The sequence below is a fragment of the Phaethon lepturus genome, unplaced genomic scaffold (genome assembly GCF_000687285.1).
Source record: "Phaethon lepturus isolate BGI_N335 unplaced genomic scaffold, ASM68728v1 scaffold37, whole genome shotgun sequence".
Taxonomy (NCBI): Eukaryota; Metazoa; Chordata; class Aves; order Phaethontiformes; family Phaethontidae; genus Phaethon; species Phaethon lepturus.
The window spans coordinates 111074-128924 of NW_010553791.1; the positions used below are offsets into that span (position 1 = coordinate 111074).

The 17851-nt window shown below is 46.0% G+C and overlaps 1 protein-coding gene across 2 annotated transcripts in view; it reads right to left on the reverse strand.

Annotated features, from left to right (window-relative positions):
- NDEL1 (nudE neurodevelopment protein 1-like 1) overlaps nucleotides 1–16755 on the reverse strand; it is a 19255-nt gene extending 2500 nt beyond the window's left edge. Inside the window, exons 1-8 of one of the 2 annotated variants that reach the window (XM_010291619.1) lie at nucleotides 16650–16755; nucleotides 15072–15225; nucleotides 13680–13828; nucleotides 12456–12592; nucleotides 9735–9908; nucleotides 8836–8927; nucleotides 6335–6486; nucleotides 3073–3115 (exon numbers count right to left, since the gene is read on the reverse strand). In XM_010291619.1, the coding sequence (XP_010289921.1) occupies nucleotides 3073–3115; nucleotides 6335–6486; nucleotides 8836–8927; nucleotides 9735–9908; nucleotides 12456–12592; nucleotides 13680–13828; nucleotides 15072–15225; nucleotides 16650–16735 (987 nt within the window). In that variant the 5' untranslated portion in view covers nucleotides 16736–16755. Of the gene's footprint in view, nucleotides 1–3072; nucleotides 3116–6334; nucleotides 6487–8835; nucleotides 8928–9734; nucleotides 9909–12455; nucleotides 12593–13679; nucleotides 13829–15071; nucleotides 15226–16649 lie in introns of those variants that run through there. The other variant, XM_010291617.1, reaches the window with a different exon arrangement.
- Nucleotides 16756–17851: the final 1096 nt, after the last annotated feature.

Consider the following 17851-nt stretch of genomic DNA (forward strand, 5'->3'; position numbering starts at 1 on the left):
CACCAGGACCTCCTGGTCATGCCGCCTCCAGCACAGCACAGCGGGACAGGCTGGGAAGGACAACTGATCCCTTTCAAGCCCATAGGAAGTGCCACCGCTCCCCACGCAGCCTGTCCTTGCAGCCCAGCGATCCCCCGCAGCACCGCACGTGGCTGGGCAGAAGGGGCTACGGCCCCGCGGTGCCCAAACCCTCGTCACCAAGCCAGCTGCCTTCCCCACCACCAGGCACCTCCGTGCCTATCTGCCTTCCTGACATGACGTATCTGAATCAAAACCCAACACGTGGCGTTAGTGCATGGCGCTACACCAGGGACGGGCCAAATCAAGCACTATAAGCTTCTCAAATATTGCTATTTCTGGGGCACCAGCTGCTCCCAAACTGGGTTTCCAGCACCCAAGCTCTGCCTGTGGTGAGAAGCCTCCCTGCAGTCGTCGCCATCCAACAGGCCTGCCTCCGCAGGCAGGCAGCAACGCATGTCTAACCCCGCTCCGCTCCGGCTGACACGCACGTTTAGGAGCCCGGGTGCCCTTCTCCACCTCCCAGAGGTACACGAAGGCGGCCAGAAGCCATGCAGCCGTCAGGCACTCAGCACAGATGCCACATGGACATGACATAACTCTGCCTAAACGATCCGTGGTGCGAACGATCCAGTGAAGCCTGAGACAAGAAGGGAGACCAAGCCCCGTCACAGAGCCAGGGCAGCAAAATGGTAAGTGCTGTAAGTGTGAAGTGTTACAAGTGTTAACCAGCGCAGGACGGGGAGTGCTGACGGCGCTGCAATGCACAAGGGGGACACAAGCAGGCTTTCTGCTGAAGATGGAAAAGAGAGAAACCCCGTTTACATGCCTTTTTGAGGTTTCGTGATTGTTTGCCAATTAAAAGAAAAAAAGAGAGCAAGAAGGCAGCACAGTGTGCTGTTTTCACAGAATCACAGAATCATTAAGGTTGGAAAAGACCTTTAAGATCATCAAGTCCAACCACCAACCCAACACCACTGTGCCCACTAAACCATGTCCCGCAGTGCCACATCTACACGTTTTTTGAACACTTCCAGTGATGGTGACTCCACCACCTCCCTGGGCAGCTTGTTCCAATGCTTGATCACCCTCTCAGTAAAGAAATTTTTCCTAATATAGAGTGAGTCTTTTGTGGCACCCTCTCCCAGGATCAGCTCCTGGAGTCCGTTACCTGCATTGCTTATTGCATCCTGCCACCCAAACTTGCCCCTGGAGCAGAAATAGAGATAAAGCAGAGGCTTTGATTTGCAGAAAGCCGGTTCAGTAAGTGGGGTACAGGAAAAAGTTTCAAATAGTAGCGGCAACTGGGGGGATACTGAACGCTGGCATTATGGCTGAGCTTACTGAGGTCTCACCCAGCTATGGATTTCTGTTGGTAACATGAAAATGCACAAAAAAGGGAAAGAAAACAGCATTACTGCAGTTAGAAACAGAGCTAAAGAAAAATAAAACATGTTAAACAGAGCAACTGTAAAAAATAATAAATAAAAAGCGCAGGACAACTCCTGCCTAACCGCCCAGGAGGGATCTGGGAAGAGAAGCCCTTGTGCTCGATCTCCAAGGTCTCAGACAGCGCCGAGAGGAGCACATGCGCTGCTCCAGCCTTCGGCCACTCTGCCCAGGCCTGGCACACATGCGGGGCTGCTGCACAGAGCTGATGCTGCCCAATGGCCCACAAACCTGCTCGCGGTGATTAATCCCAGCCAGATCATTTGCCTCCTGCTTCTGCCTTGTTTCCCCATCCCTCAGACCTGATGTGCTCTATGGGGCCTGTGCTGTGCCCTTGCTCTGGGCTTCCTGAGAAACTGGGCTCCGGGGTGCTTCAAAGGGAGCCAAAAGCACCAGTTCCTGCTGGAAACATGCCCTGCAGTGGTTTCTGGTGGATGTTTCTGACTGCCTGTCCCTACAGTGGTGTGGACTTTGTGCCCATTTCCAACTGCCCTCTCTGCCTTGTGACTGCTAAAGATAGATTTTTTTACTTATTAATCTTTATTTCAAGCTGTATTTTGTACTTTTCACCTTATCTCCAAGACTCTCGCAACTCTAAGTATTCAACAAAACCTCGGAAGATTCTCCTGCAGCCGAATAGCCCAGCCTGAGGAATAAATGGATATGGTCAAAGCACACTTATAGACTGGCCCCACAAGAAAACGAGGAAAAGTGAGTTTTCAGGCAGGTCAGTGCTTTAAAACACACCACTTGCTGTGCCCTGCAGCAGCACAAGGACGTAGAGGAACACCCAGCATGGAGATGTAAGGACGAGGATGGGGACAAGGCTATGGCAGATTAGGCTGGTAGGGACCTGCACTTTTTGACAGTTTGGGGAACCCTCCAGGCTCCCTCGACAGGCCCATAGGCGAGACAAGTCCAACCCTTAGTTGCTGCAGGTGGTGCCTGCACCAAGCCCCTGCACTACAGGATCCCCTCCTGCAGACCCATGACGCCGGTACCTGCGCAGCCCTTCTGGCACCACCATGCCACCCCAGTGCTTCCCGCTGGCACAGCTGTGCCAGGCAGGGACAGTGACACTGAGCGGGAGCGCCGCTGTCTTGACCCACACACTTCAGACCGCGCTGTCCTCTCCCCCTGCTCTGCAACCCTGGCTGGCTCCCAGCACATCTGTGCCTTTGTTTGCCTTCCCATTAGCCAGAACCACGGCAATCGAGCATCGGCAAGCCGATAGCCAACAAGGTCTTGAAGGAAAAACATGTCCAAAGGGCAAACTAACTTTCAAAATTAACTACATTAACAGCAGCGCTACTTCATCGCGTATCTCTGATTTGACCGATTCAATCAGAAACATGCATGTATTTGAAGAAGTATTAATTAGATCAAGAAAGCAAGCAGCATTCAATCTTATGGTTGCAACAGGTCACAGCACCAGAGAAGTTTATCTAAAGTAAGGAGAAAGAGAGAGATTATAGTCTCAGGCTTTGATCATGGACTATTAGTTTGTAATGCTAAGAGAACTACCTCATGCAGTTAGCACAACCACCAACTCTGCACCTCCAAGCACCAAGTTAAAAGGCATGCAGCTTATCATTGCAAATGAATTCATTTACCCATGACCAAGGTGGGGAATATGACCTTTTCACGCCTAGTGGAGAAAAATTGAAACAGTTTATGCACACAATAAAGACATTCTTGGGCATAACCCTGGATGCAAGAAATGGGGCAAAGGAAAGGTGTTAAACTAAACCTCAGCAGACCTCTCCTCTTTGACCTCTGCATAATGAGGCTCTGCTCTGCACGGGCAGGCAAGGAGCCCTGTTTCAGCGACAAGCAGCACTCCCACCACGCTCCACGGCTGCAAGCATGTGACCCAGAGATAAGCCTAGAGCATTGCAAAGCACGTTACAGGACATGGGATTACTCACCTGCATCTGAGTCACCCACAGTTCCCTCTTTCCAGGGAAACTTTTTTTATAAGGTGGACTAGGGAACAGAAAGAAGACCCTGATTTCACAGCCCGATGTATCACGATCAGGGCTGTGCTTAACAGTGTCTGCTGTAAATATACCTACATGCTTCATGGGACTGCTAAAAGTTTGCAAGCAGAGGCACTTCTCACATTCAAACTTTAGCTTCTTTTATTAAAACAAACCCCAACAGATTCACAAAAGTAACCTAAGAGTAAACATCACCTACAAAGACTTTGACATTCAAGAGTGTAGGAAGGGGAGCAGTGAACAAGATAATGCCCCGAGGAACAAACACCCCATGTTGGCTCACATGCTGTCTCAGCTCTGCTGTTCAAGTGCCAGGCCTCTGTGGAGCCCATCAAGGTCAGAGCTATTTTGTTCCCCAACTGGATCCAAGTTAATAACCAGTTAAGAACAACTACAACAGCAAAAAAACAAGTATGTATCTGAGAACATCCTCAGGTGCTGTTCTGCCATGCCCTGGCATCTGGACAGAAACAGCATGTTCCTGAAGGAACAAGTCTGCAGGAAACTAATTTTACATCAGAAGTTGTTGAGTTTTAAAAAAGTAGGTAAGTCAGTCCTAACTCTTCCAGTTCTCCAGCAAAGCTTTGGTGCAAGCCCAGCTGTCCTCCAGGCCTTCCCTAAAGCCATGGTCCCCTATGCCAGCTCCTGCCTATTGCTGCCTTCAGTTGCCTGCACAGCTCCACTCTCCAAGCAAAGAGCAGGTGTTTGATGGGAGATGGAGACTTGTCAAACCTTCTAACCAACAAAATGGCAGAGGAAGGAAATTAAATGGATCTGTAATGATGTGGCTGAGTTACCTCTGCCCCAATCCCACCACCCAACAATTGGCTGTTCTTTAGGCAGTGGTTGCAGAGTGGGTCAGATCTATGATCACACGTGGCTGTTTCAGGCTGCAGCAACAATTAGGGGCAAGGGAGGAGAGTAGAGGGTCTGAAGAGAGAGAAGGAGAGGCGAGAAGAAAGGGCATGCCTTGACTCAGCCCCTCGTGCCCAGCCACCACAGCACACTGGATCTGATGCCTGCCAGCGACGCATGTCAGCGCGGCCAGGAGCTCGGCTGGTGCGGCATGACGGGGCTGACCTCACTGAGGTAACAGCTTGGTTTAGCTTACATGTGCAGGCAGAATTATACAGGTTTTACATAGCAGCCATGGAGACCTGTACACAGCACAGACACTGTGATCACCCCCGGCATGCACAGACCTCAACGGGGCAGCAAGGCGGAGCAGGAGCCAGCGTAGTGGCATGGGCCACCAGCCCCGCTGCCAACAGCGTGCGGAGGTGCAGAGGAGAGGGACAGGACAGCAGGGCTGTGCACAGATCTCCAACGACTTGCAGATAAGCACATCAGTCATTTCCATCCCCTTTTCTAGCCCACTAACATCCTCCAACTCTGCTGTAGAAGTTACCCTTCAGGAAGATGGATTTCTAAGACTTTTTCAGCTACAACCTGCTCCTAGCTCCAGGCAGCCAGCCCAGATAACAAGTGTGATGTCAATCTGGATAATTAAAAGTGACCCCCACCCCACGCAGCAATCAGCTTATTCGTCACACCACAACTCAATATAGCCATGCTGCCTCCTCAGATCAGCTATAATCTCTGCCTAGCAACTCCCCTGACAGCTCACACCTGAAACGCAGCCTGCGCACTGCCGGCGTGCGCACTGCCGCGGTGATGCGCAGACCCCAGTCAGCCCAGCAGCACACAGACTACCCACAAGTCTGCCCAATTTGCACAGGACACTGACTTTGTTAAGTCTCTGAACTCTTCCTTCCCAAAAGCAGCAAACAACAGGGGCTCTACAAATTCTTGATTAACTGTTTCTAAGATGCAACTTGCCCTACTACCCACGTAGCAACACGATTCAGCTCAAACGAGGATTGAGGATGACTGCAGGCAGCCCAGCTTGCCTGCTGTCTATATAGTGCTCTTTAGGTTGGTAACAGCTCATTTAATTCTCTAACATAAAGTCTGGATTGAGAATGTGCTGAATATTAGCATTAAATTGCACTGGCTTGAGGTTTAGCATGGAAGACCACCACCGTGCAGGGAGTATGGAGGGTGTTTTGCACAGTGACACCAAGCAAAACTCACAGTACCACCGTGCTAAGACTGGAGGAGCACTGTGATTTTTGCCCTGCTCCTCAGGGCTGCTCATACAACCATGGTGTCCTGCGCTACGAGGGACAGTGTGAAAATCCTGCTGCTGAAGAGGAAGCTCTGACCACGGGCAAGTCACAGGAGACACGTGGGGTAGTTTCTCCTGTGGAAGCAGTTTCTGGCTTCAGGGCTGACACACAGCACAGCCAGCACAGAGGCAGTTGTCCCCTCAATCAGCCAGAATTACACAGTTAATGAGGTTTTCTTTTCCCCTAATAGAGGGGGAAGTAGAGCAAACGGTACCACCCTTCAAGTGAGCATTTTCTGCCTGCACTCAGCTGTTCTCACCAAGGGAATCTCCAGATCTGCAGTTAATGTACTTCCCCATAGCATGCCAGTAGCTATGGCAACTCCATCACTATTTACTTGCAATCCTCTCAAAGGGCACGTTCAGTTCACTAGCAGGTTTGCTGCCCGGGGTTTTTGCATTACCTGAGATGCAGCTGCTGAGAGACAGGCAGCAGAGGGACACAACAGGCACTGACATCCTACCAGCTAAGAGACAATCATGCTTGCTTTTCTCTTTGCATTACAGAAATCAGCACTGCCACCTTCCCTGTCCCCTTGAGGCTTTGGCTCCACAAATTAACTGTTCTATAGCATGAAAGCTGTGGTGGGCTAAAGACAAGCCAAGAAAAACTTCTGCTCCAAGTAGCGTCATGAAATGCACTCACTCCCCTTCAGGGCAAAAATACATCCTCTCTTACCCTTTGTCAAAGAAAGAAGTATGCCCTGGATGAGGGTACTTTGTGCCATTGCTGTTCATCATGCCACTGTTAACATTCCCTGAAATGTAGGATTTCCGTGATGCCTGGTCCTTTGCAAAATTTCTGCAAGCAGCTAATTTGGATTCTAAGGCCTGTGAAAGGGAAAAAAAAAGTCAAAAAAGTAATAGCATTAAGAGAAAGTATTTTGCTGCTCAAGTTCAGGCTTTGTCATAACCCCAAAATCACCATGATCAGGACCCCAGTGTGATCGCCTTTGGCAAAAACTGAACTAAATGGGAACAAAGCTGTCATTTTCTCCGTCACCCAACCGCAAAGGAAACCCACACAGCAAGATACTGATGCAGACTGCCAGGCATGACTCAGTTCCATTGCAGCTCAGATTTTAGACGATATCAACTCTCAATTAATTACCTAAAATAAAGCAGCCAACTCCTAGCAGAAGTTACCAAAACTTCTTGCTTCAACAGCTGCAATAAGGCTGGCACAAACTAATCAGAAGACTAAGACAGAGCCTAAGGCAGAATCCTCAAGTTTTGGGAGGGACTGCGTATTTGGAAAGTTGATTTCCCGCCCCCGCCCCCCCCCAAGACAATGTCATCTATCATTTCTTTCTTATTCTTGGCCTGCAAAACAAAGCCAGTTTCTTAAGCCCCACTGATATGCTTTAGAACAAGAGGTGCTACAGCCACAGCATCAGGAGGAGGAATCAAAGGCAGCAGCTAAGCCTGTGTCCGTGGTCTGTACCTCATCTCTACTACTTCCAAGCAAGCCTGGTGAGATCTTTTTCCCCTGTAAAAGGTGACAATCTCTGCTTTATCCACTGACTCCTGGCAGGAGGGAGACCAAAATCCTCATTCTCTCCTTCACTTCAGAACATCACCTGCCCCTTCTGCTGTCTGTCACAAACTGAGGCTTAACTTGAGTATCTGTCTGGCCTAGCAGAAACTCCTTGCAACTATTTGTTACACCCACCCTGTGCATGGGGGCATTCACACACTTGCAAATGCATACACTGGAGACACAAACTCATCTCCCCACACGTGGGGTTTGGTCCTGCTCCACACAGGAAAATATTCCATTAGTTAGGCACTGACATGCTATCACAAGTAAGTGAGCATCTTCTTGAAGAAGACACAGTCTTCTTCTAGAAATCCATGTAAGCTTACTTAGGGACTACATAGGCAGATATAGATAACTGCCTCTCGGTCTCAAAGCACCTATCAGCTGGAAATAGCCTGTGTGACCTGTGCCAAGTGACTCCCTGTCTCAGCTGCAAGCAAGAAAGCTGAGGGGAAAACTTCTTGCAGAGAAAGGGAGTCTAAGGCTTGGGATGAGGCATCCTATGAGTAGCGAAATGTAAAGAAATCCTGAACATCCTGTAATTGTTACTAAACGAATGCGTGAGCTGGGATTTTGCAGCAGTGGCAGAGCGCGTGTCTAAGAGCAGGCTGGGGAAGAAGCATGCTTATTTGGCAGTTCCTGTCCTTGCAGAGTAATCACAGGGGATTGTCATTAAGCTCCCTAAATCCCCTGCAGACTCTTACTCACAATGATCCCATTTTAAACATGTCACTTCGTAACCCCGAGTCATCCTGCTGCCCTTTCAAATTGACTACAAGCTCACTGGCTCCAAATGTGAGCAACGAGATAATTTTTAATTTCAAACTTTGCTAAAACAACTGTCTCCACTGCAGCTATTGCCGTTGTCAGTGTTAACCACAAGAGACAGAGGAAGGCCAGCGCTAGAGGCTAGACATAGAGGCTATCCACGCTTCCACTTGAAATGCAACCACTGAGGCACGTCAACAACTTCTCATAACTCAAAAGTCTTGTCTTCATTCAACTGGAAAGCCTGGCATCGTAAAGAACACTGTACAGATGTTTAAACCACTTCTTCCCTGCTTATAGTGGTAATCTCTTTAATGGCTCACGCATTTCACTTCCCCATCAACTACAGATGGGAACATTTGCTTTCTCCTGCTTTATTTTCTCACTTTCTTATCAAAGGTTTCTACGTTTTCGTCCATCTTCAGCAGCTGTTGCAGATCTCCCCAAGCACAAGAGGAGACACTGGCAGCGTGATCTCGGCTCCCCTCCCATGACATACAGTAACTGTGCAGGAGGCACTCAGAGTCTGAGGTCCAGTTCTGCATCTCGGTCTCATTAGAGAGGAAGCCGCAGGCCCCGTTTGAAGGCTGACAGTGTCTAAACCCATATACCAAAGCGCTTGAGACACTTTTTACTCCAAACGTTAATTTCATCACCCAAACTTGGCATCAGAACCTTAGTAACATGCTTTACAAATCAAGATAAATTAAAAAAACCCCAAACGTTAACACATACTAAACACTGAACGTGGATGATTTGGAAACTACCTCACGTACTCAGCATGGGCCAAGGCTTTGTTGTAATTGCGCACAGGGACGAAAGCTCAGTGACAGCAGCACAGAGCCAGGAATACTTCAGTTCAGAGCACTCACCCCCACTTTCCGTAACAGATCTCCCACAATGTTGAGTGCAGATATTCTAGCAGAAGGTGTAAGGGGGCTGGTACCAAATCCGTTTGGTATAGCTGCAAACACAGACACATTTTACTGAATACTCCACTGCTCCACTGTTCTTTTTTATTTTTAAGTAAATCAACTTCTACATAAAAAGGTACATCTAAAATCCTGCTACAGACTATTCAAACAATTACCCCACAGTGACACACAGACTACATGATCACTAGCCATGGAAAAAGAAAAAAGTTTAACTCCTCTCCACTGCTCTCTTTCCCATTAGACCTACACACAGAGTTCATGCACTCTCCATCTGCAAGGCTATTGCCTGCAATCCATCTAATCCAGCCAGAGCTTCCTCTGGAATCTACTCTTTCTAATTTGAAAAATAATGTATTAATCCTTGTGATTGTCCAGATGGGGAAGGGGACTGGCCTAACATCCTGCTGCCTCACAGAGAAAACAGGACCCCTGAAAAGCATGTGTTGTAACAGAGGCAGTCTAGAGTGTTTGAATTACTGCCGAACTGTTTACTCACCACTGCTACTCCACATTTAAGCAGAAAAAGCAGTCACCGCACTTTCCTGCAATCCCAAATGTCTTCAGTGCTTGACTGCAGGGATCTACTGCAGAGTGCAAACCCCTGCCCCCCCAAGCAGTATCTAAGCTTCACTGTCCTTCTTTTCCATGCTATTTACTCATTATACTCCTTAAACGCACCTGATGCTGCCCCAGGATTTAAACACACATTATGCAATGCACGTGGGATCCACATGTACCGACATTTACTTCAAGTTCACTAATAAGCACCTGGTCTGAAATTGTTAACATGCTGAACATACTGCCAAACAACTAGACACAGTTTCTATGAATTATACCTTTTGGGGAAGGAAAACTATTTTCTGATCCTTTTCCAACGGGTGTAGCTGGCAAGGAGAGAGACGCTTGGACAGCTGAATCCATCTTTTCACAGTCTAGAGTTGGAGAACTGGGCGCTGACTTTCGTGTGACTTCTTGTTGCCTCTCCCGTACTGCCAGCTCTTGCCGTAAGTCTGAGGGTTGAAAGAAGAAAAAACCCCACACGTATTGCTGACTGATTTCTCTAACAAACGCTCCCTGTTCATTTGGGAGGGAAGAGGAGAAGACACTTTACAGCAGTGCATTAACTGCCTGCTGCTGGCTTTCTCCAGCAGCGAGGACCCCCACCGCAGAGCCGTCACAACCCAATACCATCACCGCCCGTCACAGCTGGGAGCGGGGCGGCCGCAAACAGAGCCCTCCCCAGCGCAGAGCGCTGCGCGGCCCCAGCGGGCACGGCAGGTGGCTGAGCCTCGGCAGTTGTCCCCACCTGCAGCGTGGGCCCCACGGAAAGTGCGTTACAAAAACTGTAGCTGCTCACAAATGCCTGCTGGACTACAGGCTGAACTACATGAAGCTCCTGCTCAAACAGAGGTTGGAAAAAGGGAGGAATGACCTATTCTTTTGTTTCCAATTCCCCACATTATTCTTCCAGTTAATAATCCAGAAGACTCCACACTAGCCAAAGACAGCCAAAGGGTTGTATCTGGTTTCTTCATGTCTCGAAAAGTTAAAAGGGCAGGCTGAAGAGGCTGGGTAGTCCCAGCGACACGGAAGAAGACTGGAGATTAGGAAACCTGTGTTTTATTCTCACGCCCTTCCATTTTCACATACATTTGCTACAAATGGCATCCAGCAATCAATCTATAAAATCCTTAGAAGGGACTAGATGCAAATAAACAATACATTACAAGAGGGTGGTTCCTTTTTGGGTCGAGCAACTTTATCTTTCACAGACCTCTTTTTCCTTGCTTCCATTTGGTATAACGTGCAAGAGAAAATTAGTTGCACATTATGGCTTTCAAGTTATCATAAAAATTTAGAACTGATTTTATGTAAAACAGCACAGCTGAAATGAAAATCTGTTTGGGCTCCTGGAAGATGCTGAACTACATGAAGCTCCTGCTCAAACAGAGGTTGGAAAAAGGGAGGAATGACCTATTCTTTTGTTTCCAATTCCCCACATTATTCTTCCAGTTAATAATCCAGAAGACTCCACACTAGCCAAAGACAGCCAAAGGGTTGTATCTGGGTAGTCCCAGCGACACGGAAGAAGACTGGAGATTAGGAAACCTGTGTTTTATTCTCACGCCCTTCCATTTTCACATACATTTGCTACAAATGGCATCCAGCAATCAATCTATAAAATCCTTAGAAGGGACTAGATGCAAATAAACAATATATTACAAGAGGGTGGTTCCTTTTTGGGTCGAGCAACTTTATCTTTCACAGACCTCTTTTTCCTTGCTTCCATTTGGTATAACGTGCAAGAGAAAATTAGTTGCACATTATGGCTTTCAAGTTATCATAAAAATTTAGAACTGATTTTATGTAAAACAGCACAGCTGAAATGAAAATCTGTTTGGGCTCCTGGAAGAGGAACTGTGGCTGTTCAATCAGAAACATTATATTTGAGTTTAACACCGTATCAATCCTTTTAGGGGCTAGTGTTCCTGCTTGCTGTCAGGGGGAATAACATGTAGCTTTGCTACCCTAAGCAATGCTAAAAGTTTCCAAGAAACAAGATGTCTTTTTTACTGATTATTCCAGTGTTCTCGAGAACAGTCCATAGGTTTTTTTGCTGTTTTTTCCAGTATTATCGCCCTTATCCAAACTTCAATACATATATTTCCTCAGAAAGTACTTAATGTCCCTTTTCACATTTATTATAAAAAACACTATGCTTCCAATAGAGGCTTTCAATTTGTGGGGCACAAACTTTGTTCAAAGAGGTTCACAAAGGAGAACAACAAAAAATCCCAGCCTGCTGTCAAGTCTGTTGTCTTACACTCAGATCTAGGCTGTAACCAAGGAATTATTTTAGGAATCTTCTCCTGGGAGACAAAGTTGAAAACCACTAATCTCTAAACTACATTAATGGCAGGCATAGGCTTACGAGCAGATCATCCCCACTCTCAGAAAAATCAGCTTCCACCAACCATTACAAAATGCTTCCACAGCATCCTCAATGTGAAATCCATTGGGGAATTCCCAACTCCTAATCACAGCCCAGAACACCAGCCCAAAAATCTCTGATCCCACAGGTCTAACCACAGTCTTGCTGGAATATCTTAAATAAACCAGGCAATTTCCAAGAGGTTTAGAAGGAACACAGAAGACAGGGTTTTTTTAAGGTATTTAATCATTTATCATGTATTTCCCTGTAATTTCCCATGCTTTCCCTTCCTATAAAAAGGGCACAAACCCACAGCGAGTAGGAACTTTTGAAGCACCCTTCCTCAAGTCTATTACATCTGCGGCACATAATATTTTTGTACTCACTTGGGTTAAAAATCCTGAATGAACCTAATATTAATTTTGCCCTACCTGAGGAAATTTTTAACTACACTGGATATACAAAGAATAGAGAACATACTGTTAGTAAGTGATACCTAATACTTAGATTACGCATCAGTTCTCATTATGTGAGGCTTTCTATAAACATGAGCTTTGGTTGCTACACGTCTCTGTTAGCAAGCCAACAATGTACCAAGACACAGAACTAATCAAGCAAGCCATACCTCTTGCTTCATCCTTTAATCTCTGTACAGAAACTAGCAATGATTCCTTGTCATCCAGTTCACTTTCTAAAAATGCATTTCTCTCAATAGCCTGGTTCAGCCTTTGTTCAAAGTCTTCCAATGAAACTATTGTTGCCCTAGAAACAAAATCCAGAATATTAGGTTCTTCAGCTCAGCTAACATAAAAGCGCATTCAAAAACATAATAGAGGAAAAATGTTAGCAGGGTCTACATTCAAGTTAGTCATTTGAAAGCTATGGAAATGCTTCTTAGAAAAGACTAATAAACTCCAAAGAAGCAGGGGAATAAGATGAAAAGAACATGATAGCATCTGGCTCTCAGGGACATAACAAAGAGCCGGGAAGAGCCAATCCAGCACGCCCATCTCCATTTTTCCCAAGCCATGCTCCAAAGCCATATATTTAACCAGTGCATTAGCTCAGGCGGTGCTGTACGCTCCAGAGCTCTGGTCAGGCAACAGCCCAGCGAGTGCAGAAAGCAGGGCACTGGGCTATTACCTAAGACCCAATTCGTTCCATGATTTCAGTGGGTAACTCATGCGTGTCGAAAGTTAAGTCATGAGGTTAAGAGTCTTGGGGAAACAGGGCCTCAGCTCTCAGATCTTTTTGCCAGATAGCCAGAGGCTCATTCCTGGTCCCACTGAATCAATGGCAAAATTCCCATTCAGCAAAACGGAAGCATGACCTACTCCAAAACTGGGTGTTTCTAACAGCAGCCTGTTCATTTTATGCACTTATACAGGACACATTTGTTCCCTACAGTCATTAAGCTGGTATGCAAGGGAAGAAGAGACTCCTTTGGCCTGTTTTATTTAAAAGGGACTATGTAAAATATTAGCTTCTTACTTCAAAGGGGCTTTGAGCTACAAGGATCACAAATATAAGAGTCACCTAGCTGGTAGTATCAAAAGCAGCGCTCTGGCCTGGCTTGCTCCGCACTTGCTTGTGCTGCTTGTTTCTCACAGGAGCACGAAGCACCTCGGTCCCCTTGCCTTCCTTGCTGTAACGTAATGCTACCAGCTGATGGAGGTGAACTCCAAGGCTAAACTGCACTGTTCAAAGAATCAAGTGTCTTGGGGTTCGTTTGGGGGTTTTTTGGGTGTGCATTATTTTCCCTTTTAAAGAATAAGAAAATGATCAATCTGAGTAGCAAAGAAAAGATCTCGTTAAAACTTTAAGGAAAGAAGAGGTTTGCAGCCTTCACCTCTTTGCACGTTCCAAGTCATCGTTGGCCTGCTCCAGCTCCCTCACATACTTATGCAGCTGATCTTTAATGGCCCGTGTCTGGCTCAGGTCATCCTCCAACAATGACACTTGCTTGTAACTTTGTGCATACTGGTGCTCCAGTTTCTCCTGAAAGAAAGAAGTAGCAAGATATCAGTCACATACGCTCTCCAAGTCATCAGTAGTAAAATGGGACAAAGAAAGTGACATACTCGCTGCAGTCTGCTGGTGTGGGATTGCTGGTAATAGAGAGCAAAAGCTGGAGAGGTAGAAGGAACATGCTCTCAACATCAGAATTGGACAGAAAGTAAAATCACAAACACTGCATTGTGCACAGACATCTTGCCACAACACAGCTGGCTCCTCAGAGATGCATCCCTGCATCTGTTCCCAACAGCCTGCACTGACAGCTGCTCTGCAGCCTCAAACATCTCAGAAGCCAGAGAGAAACCTAACTGCACAGCCTCCCCGTCAGTGCCTCTCCCTCGACAATAGCCACACTGTTTCCAGAACTTGTCTGACATCTCCATTAGCAAAAATGAGAGACACTGAAATTGTTACAGGACTCCAGGTCTACAAGCTCATCTTCAAAAGACTGGAAGAATTCATTCCCAAACACACTCTCACCAGCTCTGAGGGTACAGAGAGGGGCTTATGGAAAAACTACTGGCCTTATAAAACATGTACTGACCTTACAGATACAGCTGGGACTGGATACGCAAACAACTAATTCCATAAACTATTTCCAACCTTTGCCTCCACTAAAATCAACCAAGACTACCAAAAAGGATGCTTTTCCAAGATCCGAAAAGAGGCAAGAACTTGTTAACGTAGACGCATCAATTAAAAGTCACCTTCTGCACATGCAGACCCTTATGCAATTCCTGTCTCCACAGATACGGGTGCTAAGAAAGAATTAAGAGATTCTCTCTGAAAGATGTGCACAAATCACCCATCTTCAGCTTTCTTTAAGGTCTCATAAAACCAAGGAGACCTTCTAGGTGAAAAAACTAGTATGCAAAGCAAGATGATAACACAGGGGTCTGACAAAACATACTTGTGTTGTCTGCCCTGTTGCTATGCTGATGTTGCCTGTGTAACTAATAAAGCTATTACTTGGCAAAGCCTAGAGAATTCAAACAACCGAGCACAAACTCCATGACAAGAGTTTCATGATGTAAACCAGAAAAATTCTGCCAGAAATTTCCCTGGTAAGTTGCTGGCCTTATTTGGAGTACATGCCATATTCAAGTCTGCATCTTAAACAGACAACTCCTTTACTTCATTTGGATATTCAGTGACCAAGACAATCTAAAATGAGATCCAAGACACATCTGTAAGAAGAGGCAATGCTATTACAGAAAATACCTACCTTTAATGTTTCCACTTCATACTTCAGTCTTTGGTTATCTGCTTGCAAATCTCTATTCCTCTGCTCTGCTTGCACTAGCTGTGCCTCCAACTCAGCTTCTAATTCTCTGCTTCCCTCCTGAAATTCAGCCAGCTCTTCACGAGCTTCCTGGAAGCTGTAAGGAGAGGACTTAATCAGTTGAAAATCCAGCATCTCCCAAGTTAAAACAAAATCCACAGCTCTTTTAAAATAATAAGCTGAAAAAGAGTTTTGAAGTACTTAAGTGTCATCTACAGACTTCTAAAGGGAAAGAGAAAAATGGCAAGATAGAGAAATTACATCATTAAGCTTAGCTATAAAAGGAAACTCATTCTCTCACATCAAAGAGCTACATTAAATGCATGTGTGAATATAAACTTGTATCAAAGCTATTTACAGGATTCATGGGAGCCTGACAATCACTTTGTACTCCATCAGATTTCACTGCTAGGAGGACAGAGTCAGTTAATTAAACTAACATTTAACCTGGTTTTGGTCAAAAACTTTAAGAGAGAACAACAGTTTCTGGATCTCTGCACTACCTGGAAATTTAAGGTTCTTGAAAAGCGTGCAAGTTTGAATCTTAAGGTTATGGAGCACTGTGGCAGGAAGCCAGCACATACCTACCTTATACTACTGGGAGTTACTACATACTAGAAGTAGCCTCTCCACATACTTTGCTTATTAAATTTGCATGTCTACCATACATAATAGCTCAGCTCTTAGCAAGCAGCAGAGAAGACTAACAAGGTTTTAGGAAACAACATATCCACTGGTGCCAAGAGACAGAAAACTGCTTAGGTTTCTCCATGTGGACAGGCCCCTCCACATGCCAAGCCCCCTCCCCCCCAAAAACCACCAAAACCTAACAAAAAAAGCAACTTGCACCTTGGGCTCTTTGGTCGTGAGAGCTTTAACTGACTTCACCTCAACTGCACACAAGCAATGCTGAATGCAAGGAAAGCTTTCCAAAGAAAATAAACTGGGAGCCTCCAATGCCCCTCACTCCAGAAAAACCCCAAACAAACCCCAAACCCACAAGAAGCACAGCATTACTCAAGACAACAACCAAAAGCCCTGTGCTCCCTAAAAGACGCAAACCACTGGTACAGGCTGGACTAAGAGGTATAATACACTTCAGTAAATTGCAGCAGACACCAAATCAGCCATTTTTAATACCAGTAATTCAACTACAAGAAGCTCGAGGGAACAGTAATGATACAAGGCAAGCCCAAAGGTGCCTTCTTATGATAAAACATCAAGATACTACTTAAGGCAGCACTTTAATTATACAAAGTTAATGCACATGATCGCAAAAGGGCTCTGTGCTTGCTCAAACATGCTCAAAACATAGCCTGGAGTTCATGGCATGGTAACACTGTGCAAGGAACACTCAGCTCCCACAAGGCTGGAGATTTTAAAGCTGGATTTAAAGCTGGAAATGCAGAGATTCTTTCTAAAATACCTAATACCCATCTTGATGTAGCCTTGCAGAGAAATAGATTAAACAATGTCCTGGTCATTAAGAACCAAATCCAGCCTGCAAATCTACAACGGTACCTTTGTTTGTACTTCAAGGAAAGCTCTTTCCAATACGCAGTTTCCTCCTTCGGACTCGAAAAAGTCGGGATTTCTTCACTGTCCATGATCAATATGACCTACAGGATGCAAACATAAGAATACACTCAGGAAAAAAAACAGACAGGCGGATCATCCCCAAAACCACTGCTAAGTACTGGGCTTCATCGCCACAGACTTCCTGACAGCAGCATCCAGACTTGGCACTCGCAAGCAAGATGTTAACCATCCCTAGCAAGCATCGTTCAGCACAGAGACCTGCCGCAACAAGCAAGGTAATTTTATGCAGCTTCTGGAAATGCTCAGGCAGCAGCCTGAAGTGAGACCAGAAATTTTGGCTGCATTTTGTACTTGCCACTGAAACAGTAGTTAATGCCACAAGCCCACTTAGGAGCAGAATTGGTAAGGATATTAAAATTTACAGCTATCACAGTTTCCACTTGCATTCATAAAATGTTCTTAAAGAGATTTTGCATCCTGTTGCCAACACAGCAACACACACTACAACTCCTATTAGAGCTGCAAAGGCATGTAATGAGCAAGCACAAGCACTGTGAGGTCAACTGCTAACACGCTGTGCTGCAGAGATTAAAATTCAATTTACTCTTCCTACGTTGAGTCCTAGTTAATTCCTGCTTTTGTGTAAAGCATGCAGGTAACAGAAGTTATCCCCATAGTTTTGCTCCCTCTGTTCTCTGACACAGACACAAGAAAGATCAGCCTCTCTCATAAAATTACATGGTCAAGTCATACAACAGTGCTTCCAGCCTGGAGGTGTTCGGAGGACCAGCTTCCCACACCACGGGGAACCATGCTCTCTGGATGAGGAGCTCCTTTCTTCAGCTGCTTGGACCACTGGATGCCATTTGCAGTGCTCCTCGGCTATCAGCTGGTGTAAGAAACACAACCCCACATGTACTTTTTATGTTCCTTCTCAGTAACAGAGCAACGCACAGTCCAGGCAGACACACGACATTTGAGGCCTCAACATACACCAGGTCTCAGAAGGTGATGAAGATGATGAAATGGTGGTCATGGTCCTGCCACACACAGCAGGACCAAGAGAAGTGTTCAGACAGGCACAGTTCCCGACCACAGCCAGGAGATGCAGCACACCACGTACCACTTCTGAGCTCCCCCCAAACAATCCCGCAACTCACAGAATCACAGAAACACTAGGTTGG